The sequence below is a fragment of the Capricornis sumatraensis genome, chromosome 14, assembly GCF_032405125.1.
Source record: "Capricornis sumatraensis isolate serow.1 chromosome 14, serow.2, whole genome shotgun sequence".
NCBI classification, from domain to species: domain Eukaryota; kingdom Metazoa; phylum Chordata; class Mammalia; order Artiodactyla; family Bovidae; genus Capricornis; species Capricornis sumatraensis.
In genome coordinates, this window is record NC_091082.1 from 68,809,533 (window position 1) to 68,837,274 (window position 27,742).

General features: G+C 36.8%; 1 protein-coding gene across 2 annotated transcripts in view; it reads right to left on the reverse strand.

Annotated features, from left to right (window-relative positions):
• The window catches only part of ACBD6 (acyl-CoA binding domain containing 6), a 201,041-nt gene that overhangs the window by 83,480 nt on the left and 89,819 nt on the right, over nucleotides 1-27,742 (reverse strand). For both annotated transcript variants that reach the window (XM_068986419.1, XM_068986421.1), the window contains exon 6: nucleotides 18,621-18,710. In XM_068986419.1, the coding sequence (XP_068842520.1) occupies nucleotides 18,621-18,710 (90 nt within the window). The remainder of the gene's footprint in view (nucleotides 1-18,620; nucleotides 18,711-27,742) is intronic.

Below are 27,742 nucleotides of genomic sequence, written 5' to 3' on the forward strand. Positions count from 1 at the left end.
TCATGCACTGGAGAAAGAAATGGCAACCCACTCCAGTGTTCTTGCCTGGAGAATCCCAGGGACGGGGGAGCCTGGTGGGCTGCCGTCTATGGGGTTGCACAGAGTCCGACACGACTGAAGCGACTTAGCAGCAGCAGCAGGCTCTCTCCTGCTGCTTTCTTACCTGGGGGCATTTACTGATTCTGTGCATAGGCTGAGCTGAGTATGAGCCTGGCTCAAATGAAATAATGACACCCGAGAAAATAAAATCAGCAAAGCTTTCGGAGGCTGTGTGGGGCTGGCTCAACAATTCAAAAATTTTAGAAGTCCCAAACACAAAAAGCTGTTCTCCCACGTGGTCTATTTTCTGGATTCAGGGGATGTGTGGGAAGCCAGAGTTTCTAAAAAAGCATACACGAATCTGCTGTCTTGCAATATTTGAGACAAAATCCTGCTTGAAGAAGGGGCCTGCCTCACACAAAAGATCTCAGCCTGAACCTTAGGCCAAAATTTGGAAGCAGTGGGAGGCAGTAAGTGGGAAAAGAAAGCTCAAAGAGGGAAAAACATCAGACTGCATCTTGACCAGTCTTTCAAGACAGGGAGGCAGAGGCTCATAGGCTCATAAGCAAAATCTGTAAAGAATCACCCCCAAAATACGCAGGAAAACAGGACTAAGTCCAACCAAAGCTGCTACCCAGCCCCAACAAAGCTCAATTCCTTGTTGATGTGACATCATCAGCCCCTCAAATTATATATCTGATAAAGGCTAAGGAGTGACCTCTCGAGGAAAACACCACCAACTGTCTCTATAGTTCTTTATACATAATGTGCAATATAGCATAAAACATGAGATATAGCTCTTCCTTTTCCTTTCTTGAACAGTTCAGTTTTGAAGCCATAAGTTAAGAGTGAGTGAGGTAGGTGTCTTTGTGGAGTGGAAAGAGGCAAGAGGGGAGCAGTAGTTGTCCAGAGCAAAGTGATCCAGAGCCTAACTGGGATGAGAAGGGTGTCCAGTTAAGGCAGCAGCCTAGTGTGCGGTGTCAAAGCTCATGCAGGGTAAAGAGGAGGTCCACACAGGAAGACAGTTCAGTACAAAGTTTCAGAGACCAAGAAGAGTGAAGAAGATACTCCCACAAAAGGCTGACATGGATGTTGAAGCCTAAGCTGAGTAAGGAAGGCACTCACATGGGAGTGTGACCTGGCTCAGGGTGTCAGAGACCAAGAGGAATGAGGAGGGCATCCTCTAGAAATGTGGTCTGAGCAAATTGTCAGAGCTTCCATATGATGAGTGTATCCATGCAGGAGAGGGGGTGGCAGCAGAATGAGAGATTGATCAAATAAGCAAATATGATAATGGAAGCCAGGGTTCTCACTGTCAGACAAGAGAGTTACAAATATAGAAAGAGAAAACAATGAATCTTGTGGCATGGAACTAGAAGAAGAGGTACTGGTGTAAACTACACACACAGGAAAAATGAATACAGATTTTTAAATGTCTGTGTATAATAATGAGCTAATCTGGGAAGAATGATAGCCAACAGGAATGAGCACATCTAATGCTCAGATCTTGGTTTCTAAATACCATTCTCTATTGAGCTGAACCAGAGCTCTCTGGAGAAATGGCTATTTCCAGGCCTGGAAAAAGGGAAAGTTCAAGATGAACCTGGGAGTTCTTGTTATACCAGAGAGTGAAAAAATTCTCAAAGATTTCTGGACACATATCAATAGAACACAAAGGCCAGACTGAAATGGCTTCCACTGGCCAAATCTGTAATAATCTGAGCATTATTATTGTTGTTCGCTAAGTTGTATCCAACTCTTTATGACCCCCATGAACTGCAGCACACCAGGCTTCCCCTTCCTTCACTATCTCCCCGAGTTTGCTCAAAACTCATGTCCATTGAGTCAGTGATGCCACAGGAGCATAAAATTAGATAACATTGCATTATAACAGCTTCCCTGATAGCTCAGTTGGTAAAGAATCCGCCTGTAATGCAGGAGACCCTGGTTTGATTCCTGGGTTGGGAAGATCCCTTGGAGAAGGGAAAAGCTACCCATTCCAGTATTCTGGCCTGAAGAATTCCATGGACTGTATAGTCCATGGGGTTGCAGAGAGTTGGACCTTATTACATTATAACAAGGAAACTATGAATCTAAACTGATGTAAATAAAAGTGTAAATAAACTGAAATTTTGATGAGGACGAATATTCCCAAATATTGTCCCACAAAATAGAAATGAATTACAAAGGGACAAAAATAATTTTACTATGAAGAATCTGGCCAGGAATGATCTTAACCAAGTGATCAAAATAAACAACATCAGTAATGAAGCAAATTGCAGCTATGTGCCATTGGATACACGTTCCAATGAGAATGTGCTATCACTTTTATGATACCCCTGATAAAGATGCACAACGTGATCAGGAGGAAACATTAGACAAACTCCAGCAGAGAAACATTCTGTAAAATAATTGGTCTGTAATCTTTAAAGGTATCAAAGTCGTAAATGTCAAGGAGAAGCTGTGTAACTGTTGTAGACTGAAGGAAATCCTTAGTTTCTTTAGGCTATTTTAGACATAATAAATAAATGCAATGTGTGATTCTAAACTGAATCCCTTTGTTATAAAACATATTCTAGGGCCAACTGGCCACACCTGAATGACATGAAGATTCAGTTTAGTTCAGTTACTCAGTCGTGCCTGACTCTTTGTGACCCCATGAATTGCAGCACACCAGGCCTCCCTATCCATCACCAACTCCTGGAGTTTACCCAAACTCATGTCCATGGAGTTGGTGATGCCATCTAACCATCTCATTCTCTGTCGTCCCCTTCTCCTCCTGCCTTCAATCTCTCCAGCATCAGAATCTTTTCAAATGAGTCAGTTCTTCTCATCAGGTGGCCAAAGTGTTGGAGTTTCAGCTTCAGCATCAGTCCTTCCAATGAACATTCAGGACTGATTTCCTTTAGTATGGAGTAGTTGGATCTCCTTGCAGCCCAAGGGACTCTCAAGAGTCTTCTCCAACACCACAGTTCAAAAGCATCAATTCTTCGGCACTCAGCTTTCTTTATAGTCCAACTCTCACATCCATACATGACTACTGGAAAAGCCATAGCCTTGACTAGATGGACCTTTGTTGGCAAAGTAATGTCTCTGCTTTTTAATATGCTGTCTAGGTTGGTCATAACTTTTCTTCCAAGGAGCAAGCATCTTTTAATTTCATGGCTGCAATCACCATCTGTAGTGATTTTGGAGCACCCCAAAATAAAGTCTATCACTGTTTTCATTGTTTCCCCATCTATTTTTGCCATGAAGTGATGGGACCAGGTGCCATGATCTTACTTTTCTGAATGCTGAGTTTTAAGCCAACTTTTTCATTCTCCTCTTTCACTTTCACCAAGAGGCTCTTTAGTTTGTCTTTGCTTTCTGCCATAAGGGTGGTGTCATCTGCATATCATTAAGATCTTTTTTGTACAGTTCTTCTGTGTATTCTTGCCACTTCTTCTTAATGTCGTCTGCTTCTGTTAGGTCCATACCATTTATTTCCTTTATTGTGCTCATCTTTGCATGAAATGTTCCCTTGGTATCTCTAATTTTCTTGAAGAGATCGCTAGTCTTTCCCATTGTATTGTTTTCCTCTACTTCTTTGCATTGATTGCTGAGGAAGACTTCTTTATCTCTCCTTGCTATTCTTTGGAACTCTGCATTCAAATGGGTATATCTTCCCTTTTCTCCCTTGCCTTTTGCTTCTCTTCTTTTCACAGCTATTTGTAAGGCCTCCTCAGACAACTGTTTTGCCTCTTTGCTTTTCTTTTTCTTGGGGGTGGTCTTGATCACTGCCTCCTCTACAATGTCACGAGCTTCTATCCATAGTTCTTCAGGCACTCTATTAGATGTAATCCCTTGAATCTATTTGTCACTTCCATTGTATAATTGTAAGGGTTTTTATTTAGGTCATACCTGAATGGTCTAGCGGTTTTCCTTACTTTCTTCAATTTAAGTCTGAATTTGGCAATAAGGAGTTCATGATCTAAGCCACAGTCAGCTCCCAGTCTTGTTTTGGCTGACTGTATAGAGCTTCTCCATCTTTGGCTGCAAAGAATATAATCAACTTGATTTTGGTACTGACTATCTGGTATACAGATTAGATAGCTGTAATATATCAGCGGTGATATCTTGATTGTGATGGCTGAATTATGCATACATAATAGAATGTCCGATAGTTTGAACATTCCTTAGCTGGATGGGATGAATTATAAGCTGGAATCAAGACTGCCAGGAAAAATATCAAGAACCTCAGATATGCAGATGATACCACTCTAATGCCAGAAAGCAAAGAGGAACTAAAGAGTCTTTTGATGAAGGTGAAAGAGTAGAGGGAAAAAGCTGGCTTAAAACTCAATATTACAAAAACAAAGATTCTGGCATCTGGCTCCATCACTTCATGGCAAATAGAAGGGGAAAAGCTGGAAGCAGTGACAAGATTTCCTCTTCTTGGGCTCTAAAATCACTGCAGATGGTGACTGCAGGCCTGAAATTAAAAGACGATTGCTTCTTGGAAGGTAAGCTAGGACAAATTCAGACAGTGTATCAAAAAGCAAAGATATCACTTTGCCAACAAAGGTCCATATAGTCAAGGCCTTGGTCCTTCCAGTAGTTATATACAGATGCGAGAGTTGGACCATAAAGAAGCAGAGCACCAAAGAATTGATGCTTTTAAACTGTGGTGCCAGAGAAGATTCCTGAGAGTCCCTTGGACAGCAAGGAGATCAAACCAGTCAATCCTAAAGGAGATCAACCCTGAATACTCACTGGAAGGACTGATGCTGAAGCTGAAGCCCCAGTACTCTGGTCACCTGATGTGAATAGCTGCTGAGTCATTGGAAAAGACCCCGATGCTGGGAAAGATTAAAGGCAGAAGGAAGAGAGGGCGACAGAGGATGAGATAGATAGCATCACTGAGTCAATGGATGTGAACTTGGGCAAACTGAGAGATGGTGAGGGACAGAGAGGCCTGGCGGGCTGCAGTCCATGGCGTCACAGAGCAGGACACAACTTGGCAACTGAACAACAACAAAGTAGAATGTCCTTGTTTTCACAGGGGTGGTAGGGCATGCTGCTGCTGCTGCTGCTGCTGCTGCTAAGTCGCTTCAGTTGTGTCCGACTCTGTGCGACCCCATAGATGGCAGTGCATCAGGCTCCTCCGTCCATGGGATTTTCCAGGCAAGAGTACTGGAGTGGGGTGCCATTGCCTTCTCCAGTGGTAGGGCATAATGTTGGCAAAATACTGAGTTCAAGGTTTAAGACTCATACTCTTATTATCTGTATAAATTTGAAATCGTTTCAAAATGAAAGAAATTTAAATCTAGAAATGTGAATGAGTAGGAAATTATGATTCATAAACAAAAAACAGCCAAAAGCAGCAGCCTCAAAGATGATTCAGGTATATAAATTAAAAGATATGAACTTCACAATAATCATTATAAATATGTGAAAGAAAACAAAAGATGGAAATTTTCAACAGAAAAAGGGAATAAGTGAAATTAATCAAATGGTCATTCTAGACCTGGAAAATTATAATATCTGTAATTAAGAACTCAATGTAGAGCCCCAAGCAGAATTTAAAATATCAAACAAAAACACTTAACTACTGCTCAAAAATGAAATATAGGGAAAAAATCTTAAATGCAGTCAGAGAAAAAAGATACTATCTTCAGAGGAACAACAAAAAGAACTCTAGCCAACTTCTCAAATCAAAATAGAGCTAGAAGATAATAGAATGACAGCTCTTTTAAAGGGCAGAAAAAATAAACTGGCCAACACAGAATTCTCTATCAAGCAAAATTACCTTTCTAACCTATAAGTGGAAAAGACATACTCAGACAACTGAAGCTGAGATGATTCATCACTAGAAGTCAATACTGCAAGAAATATTAAAGTTCTCCAGGCAAAAGAAAAATGATACCAGATAGAATCAGGAAATCGCAAGAAGTAAAAGAGCATTAGAAAGGGTAGATATGTGAATAATGATAAAAGATTACTGACTAATGCAAAAACAGTATCTTGTTAGGAAAGTAGAAAATAGAGAAGCAAAAATATATCATGTATAATGTAATACAATTACAGCAACACAAGCTAGAAAAAAATAAACAGAATTAAACCATTTTAAGATTTTTCACAGTGTTCAGGGCATGACAAAAGTATTAATTTAAGGTAGACTATAATAAGTTAAGGGACTGTTTTGTAATTTCTATCATGGCCACTAAATGTGAATCTATTAAAGAATAACAAATACACAATAAAAAAGGTAAAATGATATAATAAAAAATATTTGACAAATACAAAAGAAGCTTGGAAAGGAAAAACAGAAAGACAAAAAGCAGGTGAGACAAACTAAAAAAAACACAAAAATAGTAAACTTAAACAGAACTGTATCAGTAATTACATTAAATGTAAATAAATATTAAAAGATAAAGATGATCACACTGGATAAAAATCAGGACCCAACTACATGTTATTTATAACAAACACACTTAAAATATAAAGACATAATGTTAATAGATTGAATTGTATAAACCACCCCACCCCCTGCCATGCATATATTTAGGCCCTAACCACCAATGTGATTGTATTTGAAGAAACTGTAGTGGAAATTTTAAAAAAATATTTTGAATAGAACATAACAATTTGCTACATGCATTTAAAATAATGCATAAGAGAAATTTATACTTCTAAGTATACCTATTAGAATAGTTGGAAATAAATGATCTAAGCTTCCATGTCAAGAAGCCAGAAAAAGAGCATAGTAGATCCAAAGAAAGTAGAAGGAAAGAATAAAGAGCAAAAATCAATGCAGACACCAAATATAAAATGGAGACAATCAACAAAGCTAAAAGTTCATTCTCTGAACTCATCAATAAAGTTGATAAACCCTTAGCAAGAATAATCAGTAAAAATATAAATTATCAGCATCAGAAAAATTTTAAAAAGAGATCACTATACACTCTAGAGATATTATAATGATAGCAAGAGGATATTATGAATAATTTTAGGTCAGCCTTTTATAACTTAAGGTGAAATAGACAAATTCTATGAAAAACCCTGACTTATTAAAACTGACCTCTATATAAAATGTGAACAGTTTTGGATCACTAAAAGAAATTGAGCCTATAATTTAAGGCCTCTGGGTTCAGAAGGCTTAAAAAAATTCACCTATGTCTCAATTATAGTGTTTGTTATTATATTTTTTATAGTTTTTAAAATCATTATTCTAAAGGTATTATTTTTCCTGTGTGTGTTTGTATAACTTATTACTATTTACTAGTGTTGACATTTTACCACTTGCATGTAGTATGTGTGTATCTGTAGATGTACGTGTGTCTGTATATGTATGTGTGTGTGTATGTATGACTTATTATTATTTACTTATTGTTGTTGTTCAGTTGCCCAGTTGTGTCCAACTCTTTGTGACCCCATGGACTGTAGCATGTTAGGCCTCTCTGTCCCTCACCACCTCCTGAAGTTTGCCCAAGTTCATGGTGGTGGCATCCAACTATCTCATCCACTGATGCCCTCTTCTCATTCTGCCCTCAACCTTGCCCAGCATCAGGGACTTTTCCAGTGAGTCAGCTGTTCGCATCAGATGACCAAAATACTGGAGCTTCAGCTTCAGCATCAGTCCTTTCAGTGAATATTCAGGATTGATCTCCCTTAAGATTGACTGGTTTGATCTTCTTGCTGTCCAAGGGACTTTCAGGAGTCTTCTCCAGCACCACAGTTCAAAGGCATCAATTCTTTGGCATTCTGCCTTCTTTACGGTCCAGCTCTCACAATTGTATGTGACCCTTGGGAAGACTATAGCCTGGACTTTACGGACGTTTGTGGGCAGAGTAATATCTCTCCTTTTCAATACACTGTTTAGGTTTGTCATAGCTTTCCTGCCAAGAAGCAGATGTCTTCTGACTTCATGCCCTCAGTCACCATCTGCAGTGATTTAAGAGCCCAAGAAGGGGAAATCTGTCACTCCTTCCACCTTTACCTACCTCTATTTGCCATGAAGTAATGGGGCCAGATGCCATGATCTTAGTTTTTTTTAATATTTAGTTTTAAGTCAGGTCTTTCACTCTCCTCCTCCACCCTCATCAGGAGGCTCTATTTCCTCTTTGCTTTCTGCTATTAGAGTGGTATCATCCACACATCTGAGGTTGTTGATGTTTCTCCCACCTATCTTGATTCTAGCTTGTAACTCATCCAGCCTGGCATTTCTCATGATGTGCTCAGCATATAGATTAAACAACAGGGTGACAGCAGACAGCCCTGCTGTACTCCTTTCCCTATTTATTTTACTACTTAATTTACTTATTACCTACTGATACTTTACCACTTGGATGAAATGTAGAAACCTTATTCCATTTAACTCTTTTTACTTTCCTCCCTTTACAATGGTATTCATCCTGTTTGGTGTTTGCTGAGCAAACCTAGATTTGTGATTTGGTGTGTATCATTAATTTGGAAAATGGCCCGTCATTCTAATATTTTTTCTGCTCTATTTGCTCTTCTTCTGATATTCCACTTACATGTATGTTACACCTTATAAAATTGTTCAAAATGTCTCAGAAATGCTCTTTTTATTTTTCTTTCATTCGTTTTGTAAGTTTTCACTAACATATCTTCAGGTTCACTGATTCTTTCCTCAGTTGTGTACAGTCTACTGAAGAGCCTAGCAGAAAAAGATCTTTAGTTTTTCTCATTCTGTTTTTTAATTCTTTGCATTGTTCATTGAAGAAGGCCTTCTTATCCCTCCTTGCTGTTCTCTGGAACAGCATTCAGATGGGCATATCTTTCCCTTTCTCCCTTGTTTTTCACTTCTCTTCTTTCCTCAGCTATTTGTAAAGTGCCCTCAGACAACCACTTTGCCTTCTTGCATTTCTTTTTCTTTGGGATGGTTTTGGTCACTGCCTCCCATACAATGTCATGAACCTCCATCCACAGTTGTTCACATACTCTGTCTATCAGATCCAATTCCTTGAATCTATTCATGACTGCCACTGTATAGTTACAAGGGATTTGACTTAGGTCATACCTGAATGGTCTAGTGATTTTCCCTACTTTCTTCAATTTAAGCCTGAATTTCGAAATGAGGAGCTCATGATCTGAGCCACAGTCACCTCTAGGTCTTGTTTTTGCTGACTGTATAGAGCTTTTCCATCTTCAGCTGCAAAGAATATAATCAATCTGATTTCAGTATTGATCATCTGGTGATGCCTGTGTAGAGTCATCTTTTGTGTTGTAGGAAGAAGGTGTTTACTATGACCAGTGTGTTCTCTTGGCAAAACTCTGTTAGCCTTTGCCCTGCTTCATTTTGTACTCCAAGGCCAAACTTGCCTGTTCCTCCAGGTATCTCATGACTTCCTATTTTTGCATTCCAATCTCCTCTGATGAAAAGGACATCTTTTTTTTTTTTTTTTTTTTTGGTGTCATTCTAGAGATCTTGTAGGTCTTCACAGAACTCATCAACTTCAGCTTCTTTGACATTAGTGGTTGGGACATGGACCTGGGTTACTGTGATGCCAAATGGTTTGCCTTGGAAATGAACCAAGATCATCCTGTCATTTTTGAGACTGCACCCACGTACTGCATTTTGGACTCTTGTTGACTATGAATGGAGGGCTACTCCATTTCTTCTAAGGGATTCTTGTCTACAGAAAATAATGGTCATCTTAATTAAATTCACCCATTCCCGTCCATTTTAGTTCACTGATTCCTAAGATGTCAGTGTTCACCTTTGCCATGTTCTGCTTGACCACATCCAATTTACCTTAATTCATGGACCTAACATTCCAGGTTCCTATGCAATATTTTTCTTTACAGCATCGGACTTTACTTTCATTAGCAGACACATCCACAAATGTGTGTTTTTCCACTTTGGCCCAACTGCTTCATTCTTTCTGGAGCAATTAGTAATTGCCCTCCACTCTTCCTCAGTAGCATACTGGATACCTTCTGACCTGTGGGGCTTATCTTCTGGTATCAAATGAAACATCTGGATATCCATATGTAAAAGAATGAAGTCAGCCTCCTCTCTTACATCATATACAATTAATTCAAAATGAATCAAAGACCTAAATGTAAGAGATAACACTATAAAACTATTAGAAGGAAAAGGCTTAATCACTATGATCTCTAACAAGTCAATCGTTTCTTAGAAACAACACCAAAAACACAACAAAATTAAAAAATAGATAAATTAGGTTTCATCAAAATTAAAAATTTTGTGTTTTCAAAGGATATTATTAAGCAAGTGAAATGACAATTCACTGAATGGAACAAAATATTTATGTGCAGTAATGTACTAAATGTCTTTAAAAATACACACACACACACACACACATTATGTAAGTAGAGCAAATAAAGCAGGAAAGGCACTCAAAATTTACAGAGAGGATAAGGGCTTGGGCTTTAGAACCAAAACGACATTTTCAAGCCTAGACTTTATCACTTACTAGCTCTATGACTTCTGTTTCTTTATCACTAAAATGCAGATAATAATACTTCTACATTATAGGATTGATGTGGTGACGATACATAAAATGCCTGGTACACGGTAAATACTAAAAAGCTGTTTTATATCTTACCCCTCCCCCCACACACATAATAGAATCACAGATGGTTTTATTTATATACTTTTGTGCCTCCTCACCCTCCCCTCCTGAATTCAAATCTATAGAGTTTGGAATCTATCCTATAAGCAATGCAGTCATTAGAGAGTTTTGAGTAGGTCAGCGACACAATAAATAGTAGCCTTAGAAGGGCTATGTTAGCAGCAATATGCCTGGTGAACTTGGGAAAGAGCAGACTTGGCCAAGAACCAGGAGGACAGCCCTGAGGTAGTGGGGCTACTTCAGCATTTTAAGCCCTACAACAGCAGGATAAACCTAGAATGGTCACTATCCCCATTCTTTAAAAAAAAAAAATATATATATATGTATTTATTTCCCATTTATTTCATAAAACCACACAGGCATATAGAATTTCTTTTTTTCAGGTTTACTCATTCTTTCATTTCACAAGTATTCTTTTTTAAAATTGAGATATAACTGACATATAACATTTGTTTTAGGTATATAACAATGATTCAGTTTTTGTATATATTACAAAATGGTCACCACAATAAATTTGGTTGAATCTCATATTATCAAAATTTTCTTTAACACACAGTCACCAAAGTATTCTGTGGAAGGGCATGTTGCTCCATGCCATAGTATAAATCGTAAGTCCATGTAATTTATACACCACAAAGTCCTCAAGCATTTCAGTAACACTCAAAATATTCGCCTTCTGAATTGCTTAATACCCAGTACAGAGTGCAGACATTCAACACCATCGGTGCTCCTCCTCTCCCAACCCCACTTCTTTCTTTCACGTTACTTTACAATAAATCTGAGAAGTCTAGAAATAAATCTTTAGCATTCAGATACTTTCAAATGTGCTTTTAGAGTAGTTTTAATCTTTCTTCAGGACTTAAAGATCAAATTTACTCAAGAGGTCTGAGGGGTACGTGTGTGTGTATTTAACCTATATCCTAATCTCAAATGTGGTTATGAACCCAACTTCCAGAGCTGAATTAAAAATCAATATCAAGCAGTGGAAAAGACAAAACTGCGTACATAATACTGCCAGATAACAAATGAAATCTATAAAGGATCTTTCTCAGAAATAAAATTAAAAGATTCAATTCCATCAGAGTCACAGAATGTAGAAACTGCAGGGCAATAAACGTATATATGAGATATACTGAAAGGTAAAAATGACAGGAAAACACAGAGTAGACATTGACATATCTTTAATTACTACTCCGTTTCAGGCTAATGGTAAAAATTAGTCTTCAGATACTTGATAACATCAGCCTGTCTCTGCTGGGTTAGTACCAAGATCTGTAGCCAAGCAAATACTTCTAATAAAATTGATTTTCCTTTTTGGCAACCAATAGACCAGTCAATAATAATGTTGTTTAAGAAAGATTGAGTCATGAGGGAGATGAACATTTCCTTCCATTTACTATGTTTGTATTGTCTGTATTTGAAAAGAGTTTTCAATAAGGAAACCAAAGAAGAAATTACAAGGGGGAAGCTATTTTGAGAGCAAATCTCCAAAAGCCCTCTGATTTGGAAGCATGTTAGCAACCCAAGCTGACAAAGCCAAAAGCAGTCCCTTAACTGAAGCTGGATCATATGGAGTAGGACTGTCAATAACAAAGGAAAACCAAGGCTAGGAACAACACAGAGTGGTCATATGATGACAAAGAGGGCAAGGAAAGGCATAGAGTCTTGACTTATTCACCCTAAAAAGCTACATGGAACTTTTACTTGGCGCTGACGTTTAGTGTTAGGTAAAGAGTAGTCTATAAAACCACATATGGCAGTTTTTTACATTGTTTGTCTTATAATACTCAAACAGAATACAAGAAACCCACATGCAAAAATCTCAGCCTACGCCTAAACTGGAGACACTTCCATCTAAAATACTACCCCTGACAATCCAAACCAAATTAAAGACATGAGGGTACCAATAAGTTTTTGTTTTGGTGGTAACTGGGGGAAGCAAGGGTTAGACAATTTCAAAGCTCACACAGAGAAACAGACAAGCAAAAATAACGGGAAATATTCTGAATAAGTAATTAAGTAATCTGTCCTGCCAGGCATGAAAACATATTTTGAAGCTACAATATTTAAAGCAGCATAGCACAAGTATGTGAGCAGAAAAAGAAAGCAACAGAAGAACAGCTAGAAATACGGTGAAATTCATAGATAAGTGAGAATATAAAAAGAAGACACTTTAAATCAGCAGAGAGAAGATTATTCAATAAACATTATTGGAACTGGCTAATCATCTGGACAAAAATAAAATTCCTATTACATACATGTGATCCTAATTCTAGATGGATCACAGAAATCATGAAGTGATAACATGTATTAGAAGAAACATTTTAATAATTACTATATCACAAAGAAAGAGCTGATTTTCCTTAGTACATAAAAGTTCTGAAACAAAGGAGAAAAAAATTTTTTTAAATTAGTTGTTTGCATTTTTTGAGTTTTTCCCTTTGTACATATACAACCTACAAAGAAAAAAAGTGAAATATGTATGGCCTAAGGTTATGACTTGGATCTATGACTCAAAGCTAGGGAACTAGCCCAAGAAGAATGCACACAAGTCTCATGGGAAAAAAACATTTATTCTAATAAAATAACAAGGAAACCCAAAGGTTCTGGTAAATACTTAGGGCTTTTTCTGGTTCTCATGATTTATTTTTCTAACATTCTGTCAGCTTCTTTATAAGCTGATATTACTTTGTTCAATATTTACTGAGCAACATCTATATGTCAGACATCCAGGGCACTGGAGACAACCATACTCTAGTACTTGTATATGGTGGTGCTGAGGATATAGACACGTACACGATGAATTACAATACACGGTGACTGCATTGAGGTAGCTCTTTGATGAGCTTAAGAACAGAGAGCGATAAGAGACAGTGGAGGTGTCTATCTGGGCAGAGTGAAGAGAGGCTTCCTGGAGGAAATGATATGTAAAATTAGGCCTAGGAGGCAGAATGAAGAAGAGAGAACACAGTATCTAAAAAGCCCAACAGGTGAGCAACATGTCAAGTTCTTCAGAATCAGTGAAACTTATTGTAGCAGGGATGGTGCATAAGCTAGGAGTGTGTTGAGAAATAAGTGGAGAGGTAAGCAAAGCCCAGATCATGAAGGGCTTCACAGGACAAATCACATTTAGATTTAATTTTAGAGCAATAAAAGAAAACAAGAGAAATATTTGCAAATTAGCATCTTAAAAAGTCTCTCCAGATGAAAAGTGGGAAATACATCTAAGAACATCAAGATTAGAAGCAAGGATATGGTGGCTGCTGGCAATGTTGAAATAGAGAAGCGGGCAGATTTGAGATATACTTAGGAGACAGAACCTAGAGGACTTCAGTGGATGTGAAAATGAGAGAAAAATCAAGGCTGATTCCTAGGACACTGGGTGGATGTTGGTGCCAGTTACTGGGTGAGGATGGGAGTGGTTGTTGAGAGTAAGCTCAGTGGTGGTGCTAGTGGTAAAGAATGCCTGCCAATGCAGGAGATGCACAAGACGTGGGTTTGATCATTGGGTCGGGAAGATCCCCTAGAGGAGGAAATGGCAAGCCACTCCAGTATTCTTGCCTGGAAAATTGTATGGAGAGATGAGCTTGGTGGGCGACAGTCCACAGGGTTGCAAAGAGTCAGACACGACTGAGCATGAACTGCAAGTTCAGTGCTAGATATTGCAAGTTTTAACTGTCTGAGAAGACAAGAAGAAATACACATTGGTGCAACTACTGGCTGAGATACATACTGTTGATAAAGATTTCTTCTGTTTTGTCTGTGAGATAGGAGAAAATGTGAGAATAAGAAAGACCATTAAGACATGCCAGCCAAAATTAAAGATTGATACCATCATTTTTGATAATATCAGGGATGTGTGATTTTGTTTTCCTAGCTTTGCCTAGAGCCAAAATGTAGATGTATAGAAGGCAGGCGACTGGATTAATCAGAATTAAAGTTTTGCCAGATGGTTACCAGAGCTGAAAAACAGGGAATGGGAATGAAGTTGAACACAATAACAGCATGAGAGTGGACAAATGAGCTAATATGGAAGAAGTAATCAGTCAAGGCACTAGGGATTTCCATAAGGTCAAATAAGATTTAGAGTGAAATGAATTGGAGAGTATAGTTAGAACCAAATATTTCAGACTTGATTAAAAGTTCAGGGTGAGGTCATGGACTAAAGTGGAATGGATGTACATGACAACAAATATTATGAAAAGGAAAAGCATTTTATATCTGACATACTAAATTAAGAAGCAAACTCCTGAATAAGACATGGATGCCCACTTTCACTATTTCATTCAACATAGTACTAGAAGACCTAGAGCAATTAAGCAAGAAAATGAAATAAAAGACATCAAAACTGGAAAGGAAGAAGTAAAAATATCTCTGTTCACAGACAACATATCTTATATGCAGAAAATCTTTAAGCTTCCACAAAAAGCTGTTAGAACTATTAAGGAAATTCAGCAAAGTTGCAGGATACAAAATCAACACACAAAAATCGGTTGCATTTCTAAACACTAACAATGAATAATCAGAAAGTGAAATTTAGAAAGCAGTTTCATTTACAGTAGTGTCAAAAAAGAATGAAATACTTAGGAATAAACCAAACCAAGGAGGCAAAAGAATTGTACACTTAAAATTATAAAATAGTTTTGAAATAAATTCTCTAATTTATTAGAGTCACTCACAAATAAAGAAAAGTCATTCCATGGACTGGAAGACTTAACCACTGTTAAAATGACAATATGAGTATTCCTGCTTTTAAAAGTCTGCTTTATACCACTTCACTTTACTAAAGACCTACCTTAGTACCTGGTTTTGCTAACCAAAAAAAAAAAAAAAATCTAGAGGACTTTTGCTTTTACAAAAAAAGGCAAAAAGCAAAATGAGCCCTCAGTGTTTGTCTTGCAGCTGGCACTGTAGAGGAGTGTGCCCTCTGAGCACCAAGAGTGGTGCTCCTTCCCCTTCTCCAGCAACTATACTCTGCATCTCAGCACGAAGCCACCTTAACTTTTAACTGTGCCAGCATCAGTGCTTTATCTCAGTTTATTCCGTGCATGCATTAGCAAGATGTGTCCTAAGGTAACTGCTTCTTCTTCGCTTTCCATCATTTTAGCTTACAAAAGGTTTCATTCTTCGCTTTACTTTCAGAGAACAGGAGAAAGCTGCACTCCCAAATTGATCTACAGATTCAATGCCAGCTCTATCAAAACCCTAATGACTTTTTTGTAAAAAGAGAAAAACCCATCCTAAAATTCACATGGAAACACAAAGGACTCAGAACAGCCAAAAATCTTGAAAAACAAGTTGGAAGTCTCACATTTCCTAATTTCAAATTTTACTACAAAGATATAGTAATTAAACCAGTGCAGTACTGGCATAAAGACAAACATATAGACAAATGGAATAGAATGCAGATCCCAAACTCTTGCACATATGGTCACATGGCTTTTGACAAGGGTGTCAGGACCATTCAGTGAAGCAAGGACAGTCTTTTCAACCTATGAATGGCACCGGAAACACTGAAAGTGCACAGGCAAAAAGATGAAGCTGGACCCTTAGGTGACCTTTGATTCAAAACAGGTCAAAAAACAGAGCTACAATTATAAAGCTCTTAAAGAAAATATGGGGGAAAAAACTTCATGACATGGCATTTGGCAATGACTTCTTGGATATGACACCAAAAACACAGGCAACAAAAGGAAAAATAGATAAAGTGAATTCCTCAAAATTTTAAGCTGCTATGTATCAAAGGACACTATTATCAGCAGCGTGCAAGACCACCCACAGAATAAAAGAAAATATTTGTAAACTGTGTATATGATAAGGGACTGATATTTAGAATATCTGAGTCAGAAAGATTCCCTGGAGAAGGAAATGGCAACCTACTTCTTGTCTAGGAAATCCCATGGACAGAGGAGCTTGGCAGGCTACAGTCCATGGAGTCACAAAGAGTCAGACACGACTGAGTGACTAACACATCTTACAACTTAACAATAAAAAACCCCAAACAACCCAATTAAAGAGTGGGCAAAGGACATGAACAGACATTTCTCCAAAGAAGATGAATGTATGGCCAATATTAACTGGTCAACATTAATATGTTCAACATCATTAATAATTAGGAAAATGCAAATCAAAACCACAATGAAATATCACTTCACATCCACAAGGATGGCTTATATCAAAAATACAGAAAATAACAAGTGTTGGTAAGGATGTGGAGAAACTGGAATACCTCTGCATTGCTGATGGGAAGGTAAAAAGGTACAGCCACTGTGGAAATGGTATGGTGATTCTCAAAACATTAAAGATACCCTATGACCCAGCAATTCTACTTCTGGGTATATACTCAAAAGAAGTGAAAGCAAGGACTCAAAACAAATATTTGCTACTCATATTCACAGAGGTATTAATCACAATAGCCAGAAGGTGAAAGTAACCTGAATGTCTGTAGATGGATATTTGGATAAACAAAATATGGTATATACATACAATGCAACATTATTGAGTTTTAAAAAGGAAAAAAATTCTGCCACATGGTACAACATGGATGAACCTCGAAGACATTATGCTAAATGAAATAAGCCAATCACAAAAAGACAGATACTGTATGATTCTACTTATATGATGTATCTAGAGTAGTCAAATTCATGAAGAGAGAGAGTAGGATGGTGCTTGCTAGGGTTATGGGTGGGGGGGTGGGCAGGGGAATGGGGGGTTAGTTATGAGTACAGAGTTTCTAGGAGTGCATGGTGAATCTTAATAATCATGAATTTGGCCATTGTTTCTTAGGTATGACACCAAAAGCACAACCAAGCAAAGAAAACAGATATGCTGAACTTCATCAAAATTGAAAACTTTATGTGCACCACAGGATACTATCGAGAAAGTGAGAAGACAACCCACAGAAAGGGAGAAGATATTTGCAAACCATACATCTGATAATGCTTTAAGGTCCAGAATATAAGAACTTTTACTTCTTAAATATAAAAAAGCCCCTCAGTTAAAAAAAGGGCACAACACATGAATAGACATTTTTCCAAAGAAGACAGACAAGCTGTTAACAAGTACATGAAAAAATACTCACTAGGGAAACACAAATCCAAATCATACTACGATGAGATCACTACACCCCACTAGAATGGCTATTAAACAAGAAAATAATGAGTATTGGTGAAGAAGTGGAAATACTGAAACACTCATGCATTACATTGCTGGTGGGAATGTAAAATTGTGTGGCTTCTGCAGAAAACAGTTTGGAGTTTCCTCAAAAAGATAAACATCAAATAACTGTATAGGGAATTCTCCTCCTAAGTACAGAACCAATAGAACGGAAAACAAGTTTTGAACAAAAACATGTATGCAAATTGTTCACAGCAATTATTCACAATTGCCAAAAGGTGGAAACAACTCAATTACTCATCAGTTGATGAAGGATAAAATGTGTTCTATACATACAATAGAATATTACTTAGTCATAAAAAGGAAAGAAGTGCAATTACCTGCTACAACACGGATAATCTCTGAAAACATGCCAAGTGAAAGAGGCCAGAGACAAAGGCTATATATTTTATGATCCCATTTATATGAAATATCCAGAATAGGCAAATCCATTGGAACAGAAAGATTAGTTGTTGCTAAGATCTGGAAGGGAAGGGAAACAGGGAGTGCCAACTTAACGGGTACAAACTGTCCTTGTCCTTCTGGGGTGATGAAAATGTCAGGACAAGGCAGTAGCGATGGGTACACATTGTTAAATATATTAATGCCACTGGACTGTACACTTTAAAATGGTAAAGTGTAAATTTTAATATGGTAAATTTTACTTTATATAGATTTTACCTCATTTTAAAAAAATGTTCCCTTTTCATCACTCTTCAGTTCAGTTCAGTGGTCAAACAGGAGATGACAAGAGTGAACATCGACATTCTAGGAATCAGGGAGCTAAGATGGACTGGAATGGGTGAATTTTGTCATCGCTCTTACCTGACAGTTAATATCAGCTCTATATTGCAGCAAGACTGTGACTAGTTCCTTGTGTCCTCGATCACAAGCCCAGTGGAGCAAAGTTCTGCCCTAAAACACAGAAAAGGACAAATGAATCTGTTAATCCAGTTGTGGGCCATACAAAAGACATAAGGTCTTAAGACAGATACAGAAATAAGTAAAAATATAGGTTAACTATTCTAAGAATGATTCATATAAAATGTTCTGTGGGAAAAGCAGTAAATGAAAACAACAGGAATTCCTGAGTTGTACTTTGGGGATCTGTTAGATACGAGCCCAGTGACTTTCTTCAGACTGATCAGTTTCTTTATCCACAGAGTGGGGATAAGGTTAATACTAACAACAATAATACCAGTAATACTTATTGAACATATGAACTACATGATAACACTTTGTAAATTTTAAAGTACTTTGATGAAATGAAAGAGATTAATTTTAAATTATTATGTTTACTTTTGGTGAAGCAACTCTTCTGAGTTAAAAAAAAAGGTACTTAAACCTAGGTAGAGATCATAATCTGAATGTAATATATCTAAATTTACTCGTTTATTCCATAAAATGTAAGAAAATGTAATCACAAGCATTTCCCCTTCATAGCCCAAATTTACACCCTGAAATACCCCCCAAACATTAGTACAAGTCTACTAGCATTTAACTTCAAATGTTGGCCATGAAAGCCACTTGTAAAACAGAACAGACAGTTAACTGTTAGGAGGCAGTGTACTAACTATTACACAATTTCAACTACTGGCTACCAAAGACGAACACTGTCGATGTGTTAATTCTTTTCTCTACTGTCAGAAAATCTTGGCTTAGTTAACAAAAGGAGCCTAATTGGTCCAAAGAATAAACAAAACCCCCAAAGCTAAGGGCTTTTCTGAAGAAATGAGTGATTATGGCTTAACACTACTTTTTGAGGGTGGTAGTGATGTTGTCATTTTTAAAAGAATGGAATGTTTTTCCACATTAAGTTGAAATCCCTGCTTTATGTCATTTTAGAAAAGATTTAAACAGATATAAGCTAGGACAAAGGGGACTTAAAAGTAAAAAGCACCTTTGAAGAAAGCTTTTCTTTAACCCACTTACATTCTTCATCTTTCAGACTCTCTTCACATACCTATTCATTCAACTAATTAACCAGGAGCTATTCTTGAAAAAAACAAACAACAACAAAAACCCAAAGTAAGACAACTTCTTCCTTAAAAATCGTCCTTTCCTTTTTCTTTCATTTACTCAATTTATTTTTACTTACCTGTGAATATGTTTTGTATGCAAAATGCAAAGGAGAAGGGAAGCAGAAAAATTTTAAATGTGGGCAAATCAGTCACACTTTGTTGTAACAGCAAAACCACTTAGTTAATTATTAGTTCAGAGCCCACAAATAATTTTTTTTAATGGAGACAATTCTAAAAGCCAAATAAATAATGTATTGTTGATAGAGAACAGTGTTGCCTGTGTTAAATGTTCCCCAGCTCTAATGTGTACTGATTTACTGTTACTGGGGAACTCATTTTAAAACCCTCCATATGAATAATTAGATATTCTAATTTGATTCTCAGAATACCAATGTGTAAAGTATTTTATAATTCATATTTTATATTTGATTTCAGTTTATATTTGAATTCAGTTTATATTTTATATAACTGTTTCATAGCTTTTACACTAAAATAATTAGGTAAAATGTCAAAGTCTGTATTATTTTTAGTTCTAATTTTAAGGGTACATTTTATGGCTATCAAATTATGAACAAGAATCACCATATAGTTAAAATGATGTGTGATAGACTTACATAGGGCACCTACCAGAACTACCTAATAGTTAAGTAAGAAAACATAATATATCTAGTATTTTTACTGTAAGATGTACAGATAATTTCTATTTCCCAACAAGATTCCTGACTTAACTTAGGTTTAACCCAATAGGGTTCCACTGATTAATGCTTAAATATAAATCCTTAGCTGTTTCGGTGCAGAAGCAGACAAGCAACACATTTTACTGTTAATGGGGAGTTATATTTTAAATTTTCCAAGTGTGGTGCCAAAAATTTACTTTAGGGAAACACCTATGACTGGACCTCAGTAGTGATTTTCACATTGGAGATATTTTCCAGAAGGGTGGCACTCGTATAGCAATGTTTTAAGGAGGACGATGTGCTCTCAGACATTTACACTCTGCTTTTTAACAGGTTTTTTGACCTGCGGTGTAATTAATTTTTGTAACGCATTATTTTAATGGTACACTAATTAACCTTGAATTAGAATGAATTCTCTGACAATGACTTTCTACAGAAGTGCTGAAGAGAGCTACATTATGACCACCTAATGATTAATATTTTTATGCGGTATTAAGCTCAAAAACAAGAGCAGGATTAAATATACTTGTAAATAAGCATACATAAAATAAACCAGGCTTTGGAATTTTAGCCTTCAAAAGTTCCTGCACTTAAATGAACAAAGACCAGCATAACCAGGTAGCTGTATGTGAGAACTCTTTACTTCTTCACATTACAGAAGCCCTGTAATCATACTGTACTTTGAGATTATTGGCTCAAGTAATATATAACCAGGAATTTGCAGAGATGCTACCCTCATAACCCCTACTGATGAAATCAGTAAATGAACACCTGTGGTTCTGTCCTTTCTTTTTGTTAACCACAAATATACTTGGACCAATATAGTACAATTTTTAAATTTATTAAATTGAGATACTGGATTCCATAATTTCTTTTCCAGAAGGAAAACCATTAACTAGGTACGCATCATATTTGTTTAAAGATTTTATACAAACTTCTATTTTACCTACTTTTATATGTAATTGTTTTATCATCTATGAATAATCTCTTATAAATTTTCAAGTTAAAATTTATTTTTACTATTACCACTAAAACTGACAACTGTTTCTTTGCTTTGAGTTTTAATAACTTCTGAAAAAATATCCTAGAAGTGTTTAGGATATAAGTAGGGGAAGCCATTATTAAGAGGAATCTTTGTTAGACCACCAGAAGACAATAAGCACTGTTTGGAAAGCTCTGGATATATTCTGGAATTCAAATACAGTAAAACATGGGGTCAGGGGAAGAGAGTTCCCATCTATTAACCAAGGGTGCAAATACCGTCTTACCTCAGACAGATGAATGACTAAAGTGCTTTGAGAGTGCAGGGTGGCAGCTAACCTATTAAGTAGTATTACTTTCATACCTTCTGGAAAATACAGATGGGTCTTAATATTTTAAATGCTCCTTTGATATCCTTGGTTACTTGTCCTTAAACCATGAAGAATTTTTAAAATTACATTTTCTCCTGGATATCACAAATTAAATGAAAAGAGATAGTATTATAAAGTGAATCTTGATGTTCTTATGGTATTTTGAGAATAGATACAAAGCATGTACACCATATATACAGCAGATGAAAACATGGCAAAGATGGTATGTTTAAATTTGTAAGAGTTGCCTTCTATCAAAGATTGTATAGGATGGTGGTGGTGGTTTACTCGCTAAGTCAAGTCCGGCTCTTGAAAGCCTGCCAGGCTCCTCTGTCCATGGGATTCTCCACGCAAGAATACTGGATTGGGTTGCTATTTGCTTCTCCAGGGGATCTTCCCGACCCAGGAATTGAACCTGGGTCTCCTGCATTGCAGGCAGATTCTTTACTGACTGAGCTCCAAGGGAAGCCATTGTATAGGATAATACAGTCTAATTACTCAGTGAAATACTGTAAACATGTCAACTTGAATTTCTCTCTCCAAAAAAACTGGGTTTCAATTTACAATTGATTGACTTCAGCTACCAATAACCTGTAATGTCTGTCTCCTCTCTCCTATCCCTATCTTCTACCCTTTGCTGCTGCTGGTAAAGCATCTGGCTACAGTGAGAACTTCCCCACCTGCCACCACCAGAAACTACACAAAGCCTCCTACCACCACCCGCTTCTCAAGAGTAAACCAACAGTGTTCTTTCAAAAACTCAGACAGTAGTAGTATCGGGAGGTAGTTTACAGTCTCAAGATGTGACTAGCATGGAAGCTAATCCACGTTTAAAGTAAGTGAATACTTTATTTTGTTCACTGGCTAAGACCTAAGATAAAAAGAAATGGTGTTGCTGAGCTATCAGGGAATTCAGAAGGACTTTAAATACACTACTTTAAAAGATCCCTTTATAAGCATTTACTAAGCCATAAAGGGTCAAGGAGTAAGCAATAGAGATATTACTTCATCCTGTATAAATAAGTAATCCAGTGATCATAATAAGGCAGCCAGGTGTCATCATAAGGCAATGGATAAATACACAATATATTCATGGTCATATGATGGACTTTTGCTCAGCAATAAAAACGAAGGGAAATACTGATCTATACAATATCAATGACCCAAAGACATTATGTTAAATGAAAGAAGCCTTATACAAAAAAAAAGTACATTTTATGATTTCACCTATAAAGTTCTAGAACAGGCAAAACCAATATATGGTAGAAAAATTAGAAAACAGTGACTACTTTTGTGGGATGAGGAGAAAGAACCAGCTGAGAAGAGGCATGAGGGAATTTTCTAGGGTGACAGTAATATTCTATATCTTGATAGGAGTTTTCGGTTACATGGGTACATGCATTTGTCAATATTAATTGAAAAAAGTGAAAGTGAAGTCTCTCAGTCGTGTCTGACTCTTTGCAGCCCTATAGCCAGCCAGGCTCCTTCCCTGTCCATGAGATTTTCCAGGCAAGAATACTGGAGTGGGTTGCCATTTTCTTCTCCAGGGGATCTTCCCGCCCCAGGGATCAAACTCAGGTCTCCCACATTGCAGGCAGACTCTTTACCCTCTGAGCCATGAGGGAATACCATATAAAGATTAACTTTTGCAAGTGACTGAAGGAGCTTAATGAAACAGGCTTGAACCCAGGTATCCTGCTTTGCAGGTGGATTCTTTACCAGCTGAGCCACAGAGAAGCCCAAGAATACTGGAGTGGGTAGCCTATCCCTTCTCCAGTGGATCTTCCCGACCAGGAATCCAACCAGGGTCTCCTGCATTGCAGGCAGATTCTTTACCAACTGAGCTATCACTGAATATACATTTTACATTAAGAGAAAAACCAGACTAATACTGATCTCTGTTTAATGATATATATACTGAAGTATTTAGAAGAAAATGTATTGTCTATAAAATACTCTGAAACACATCCAAAAAAGTAAGATAGATCGACAGATGGATAAAGAGATGGCTAAATACTGATAAAGCAAACATAAATAGTAAAATATCAGTGGTAGAATCTAGCGATAGGAAGACATATGTCCAAGGTAAAATTCTTTCAACTTTCTGGTATGTATACAATTTTTCATAATAAATTGTTGGAAAAAAAATCAAACAAAAATTTGCACACCCACATTCACAGCAGCATTATTCACAATACCCCAAATATGAAAGCAACCCAACTGTTCATAGATATTTAGATACACAAAATGCAGTATATGCATATAAATATCATTCATTTTTTTTAAGAGGAAGAAAATTTTGACATGTTTTAACATTGATGAGTCTTGAAGACATTATGTTAAGTGAAATAAGTGTCAAATACTTGTGACAGTATGTGCTGTACGATTCCATTTACATGAAGTATCTAGAGCGGTCAAATTCATGAAGACAGAAAGTCAAATGGTGGCTGCCAGGGAGCTGGGGGAAGGGGAGGAATAGGGAGTTAAGTGTTTAATGAGTAGCGTTTCAGTTGGGGAAGATGAAAAAGTCTGAAGTACTAATATAGGCTTGATTTTTAAATGGTGCTGCCTGTATTAATATAAATGAGCATAATTTGACAGTTCAGAATGCATTTCTCAATTATTAGTGCAAATAAAGAGTTCCTTCAAATTACTGTTTATCAACTACACAACCAAAATAACATATACTCAAGTATAGAAAGTTATTTAAGAGGATACACTTTTACTTCCTTTCTTAAATAAAAGCATAAATTTATCCTCAGTTCACTGACTCTGCCTCTTAGACCTTTTGCTTCTTTGTTAGGTTAATAATGTTAGGTTTTGCCAGATTTTGCATGAGTTTCTCAAGCCAAAAGCAAGTAAATTGTATTCTGACGTGAGCCACAAATTTAAAACAAAGCAAGTAAAGAAAGGAACAGTCAAGAGAAAGGTGACCTTCTTCAAAGTATTTGAAAGAATCTCTAATACCTTCAAAACGACAGAAAAGAAAGAACTAAAGAAGCAGCTCAATAAAAGAGGAATTTGGGGAGCACATTAGATAAGAAATCTACGGGAAACTAATAAATTGTATAAATGCTTTGGGGGGTACTGATGATAGATACATTGGAATGATGTCATCTAATTTGTCCAAATATTATTACATCGCTACATTTAACAAGTTTAAATTAATATAAAAGTTTAAAATACACACTAATAAGCATGTATTTAGCATCTGCTTATATGACACTGATCTAAGAAACAATGTGTATGACAAGAATAGTGAAGACATAAAATGTGCCTGAATTGATAAGAAATAGTCCGTTCATAACAAGTACACTTTACAAATTATTTAAATCAGCCAAGATATTTTCTTGAAAAACCTGTAAATATGTGGCATGTGTAAAGAGTTATATTAATATGACTCAAAAATAAAAATTGAAGCACCATTTAAAAAATTTAAAAGCTCCTACATTTCTCTTCATATTACCTATACTGCAGTTTTCAAACATTTCTGCCAATCATTAAAAACTTTAATAAAAATTGTAATATAAATAAAAAATGAGTACACATAACACCATGATGCTATAAACTTGGAACGTGAAACATCTGATATATAGTGTCCTGAAAAGTAAGTATAACTACAAAACTTTTTCTTTTACCTAAAATACAAACAATGTCCTAACTACCATATCAATAGGATACACTATGTACTAAATAATTTTCTCAAATTAGAAATGTATAGCTTACTAATAATATATCAGCAGCAATTACAACTTAAATGACACACACCAGGAACTATACTTATACATAATAAAATAACTTCATTATAAAATAGGAATATTTTACTTAAAAAGCATTTTATATATATGTTCATGTGCTATGATAGCTATAGATTCAAATCTAAGCATTTTAGGCAATAATATTTATTTCAATATATGGGGTACAAATATAGCTTATCATATTATGACTATTATTAAATTTCTTTATGTGCTCACAGATTCACTTAAATTCACATTTTAAGTGCAATAAATGTAATTTTTAATCATCTTAGGGAAAGACTGAAATTGGGGTGAAATCTGATGGGTGGACATTTTAAATAAAGTCATACACCATCCCACAGAATCTTAGGCAATCAGTAGTGAAATATCTCAAGTTCAAATATTAGATAGACAAACACCAGAAGAACTAAATGTCCTTTCAAAATTTTAATTGTTACCCAACTTATTATAGTAGGGAAATGACTTTTTTCTGATAAAGAGGTTAAGTATTTAGCTAGAAAGTTAACTTTAAGATTATATACTTTTAATCCACCATCAAAGCTTACAAAGTTGTTTCATTTGCTAGAGCTTTAAATGTCATGAAACAGTACCCTTTATTTCATTTAGGATGTTAAGTTTGATTCTAATTTTAAGCTCCCATTTCCCTCATGTTCTAAAATTAATTCATACAAATCCCTGATTAATAATAAAAGGGCTTGCCATTAGTATTCAAACCCCAGCCTGAGTTGTCATGGCTGAAAGGGCAGAAATCTGCTTGGAGCAATGAGAGAACCCAACTGAATTCAGGGTGTCTCAGTCTATGAATGTGTAAGCACTTCATCTGTTCATGGAAACACAATGTTCTGGCAGGCTGGGGGTGAAGGTAGCTGCATGGGTGACAAACTGGAAGACCTGGGAAACTGTACTGTATCAAAGTCACTAAATGAGGGAAGCAAGGCATTTTACAAGGCTTTCTTTCATCTTCACACATAAAAAACGGCGTTGTTTAGTAAGCCATTTGTGTTCTAGACATTTATTTGATCCCTATTACTGCTGTCCAATGATCTCTGCAGAGGTCACACGTGAATTTAACTATTTTATAAAAGAAAGTGTTGCAAGTCAGAGCATAACACTAGCAGGGCTGACTGGAAACTGATTATCCTTCTCAAATCCAGTGGTGAAAAGAACACTCTCTCAGAACTACATTTCACTCTTTCAGACTCAGCAGTTGTATGTATTTGAACAAGTAACGTAATGTGTACATATCTGAAGCAGTTCTTGTCTGAAAAATAAGGATAACCTTTTAGAGCTGTTGTGAAGATAACATGATAAAAAATAATGGAAGTACCTTACAGAGTTGTGAATGTGGTGAAAGTACTCTGTAAACTGTAACCCACACTGTATAAAACAGTCTTATTCGAAAGATGTAAATTCTAATAGGGATCATATAGCACACACACGATCATTTCCAGTTAAAAAGTGACCTTGAAAAGTTAAGCGGACTTCTGGTTTCCAGTTCCACATATAAAGAGCTAGGAAGTTGCCCCTCCACCTTAACAACAAACAAAAAGCCGAAGAGACTGAAAAATCAACGATTCTTCTTGGATCCATAAGAGACGGGAGTCTCAGGGGAAACCACTGCCCCTGAGACTAGAGACAGAGAGGTGAGCCCAACAGCCTGAAGCACAGCCTTACAAGTGGAAACCACCCGGGGAGCCAGTCCAGGTAGGAACACCTGGCTATGAGTGATAAACCACCGGAGGCTCAGTGCAGACAACTCTGAGGGTTAAAACTCCAAAGGCATCTACTCAGCTCCTCCAAACACACCCCCCCCAATAATGTGAGATACCTCCAGGAGCATGACCAGGTTCTCTGACAATAAATGTCAGAGAAACATACCCTCATGCTTCGAGTAGGGGAAAGGGAAATGATCCATTCTGAAATAGGCCCTGAAAAGGCCTGCCTTTAGAGGAAAAGGTTAACCAACAACTAACCTGTTGGGGTATTGTCAGAGTCTCACTGACCTGGGGGAAGGGAAATAGCCACCTCCAGTCCACTCTAGCCTTTCTGTCCCATTCAAAGGGGGATTAAAAAAAGAAGAGAGAGAAACAGTTGTGAGAGTCCCTGTTCAGAGACGCAGGCTCACTACAGAACTGAGAC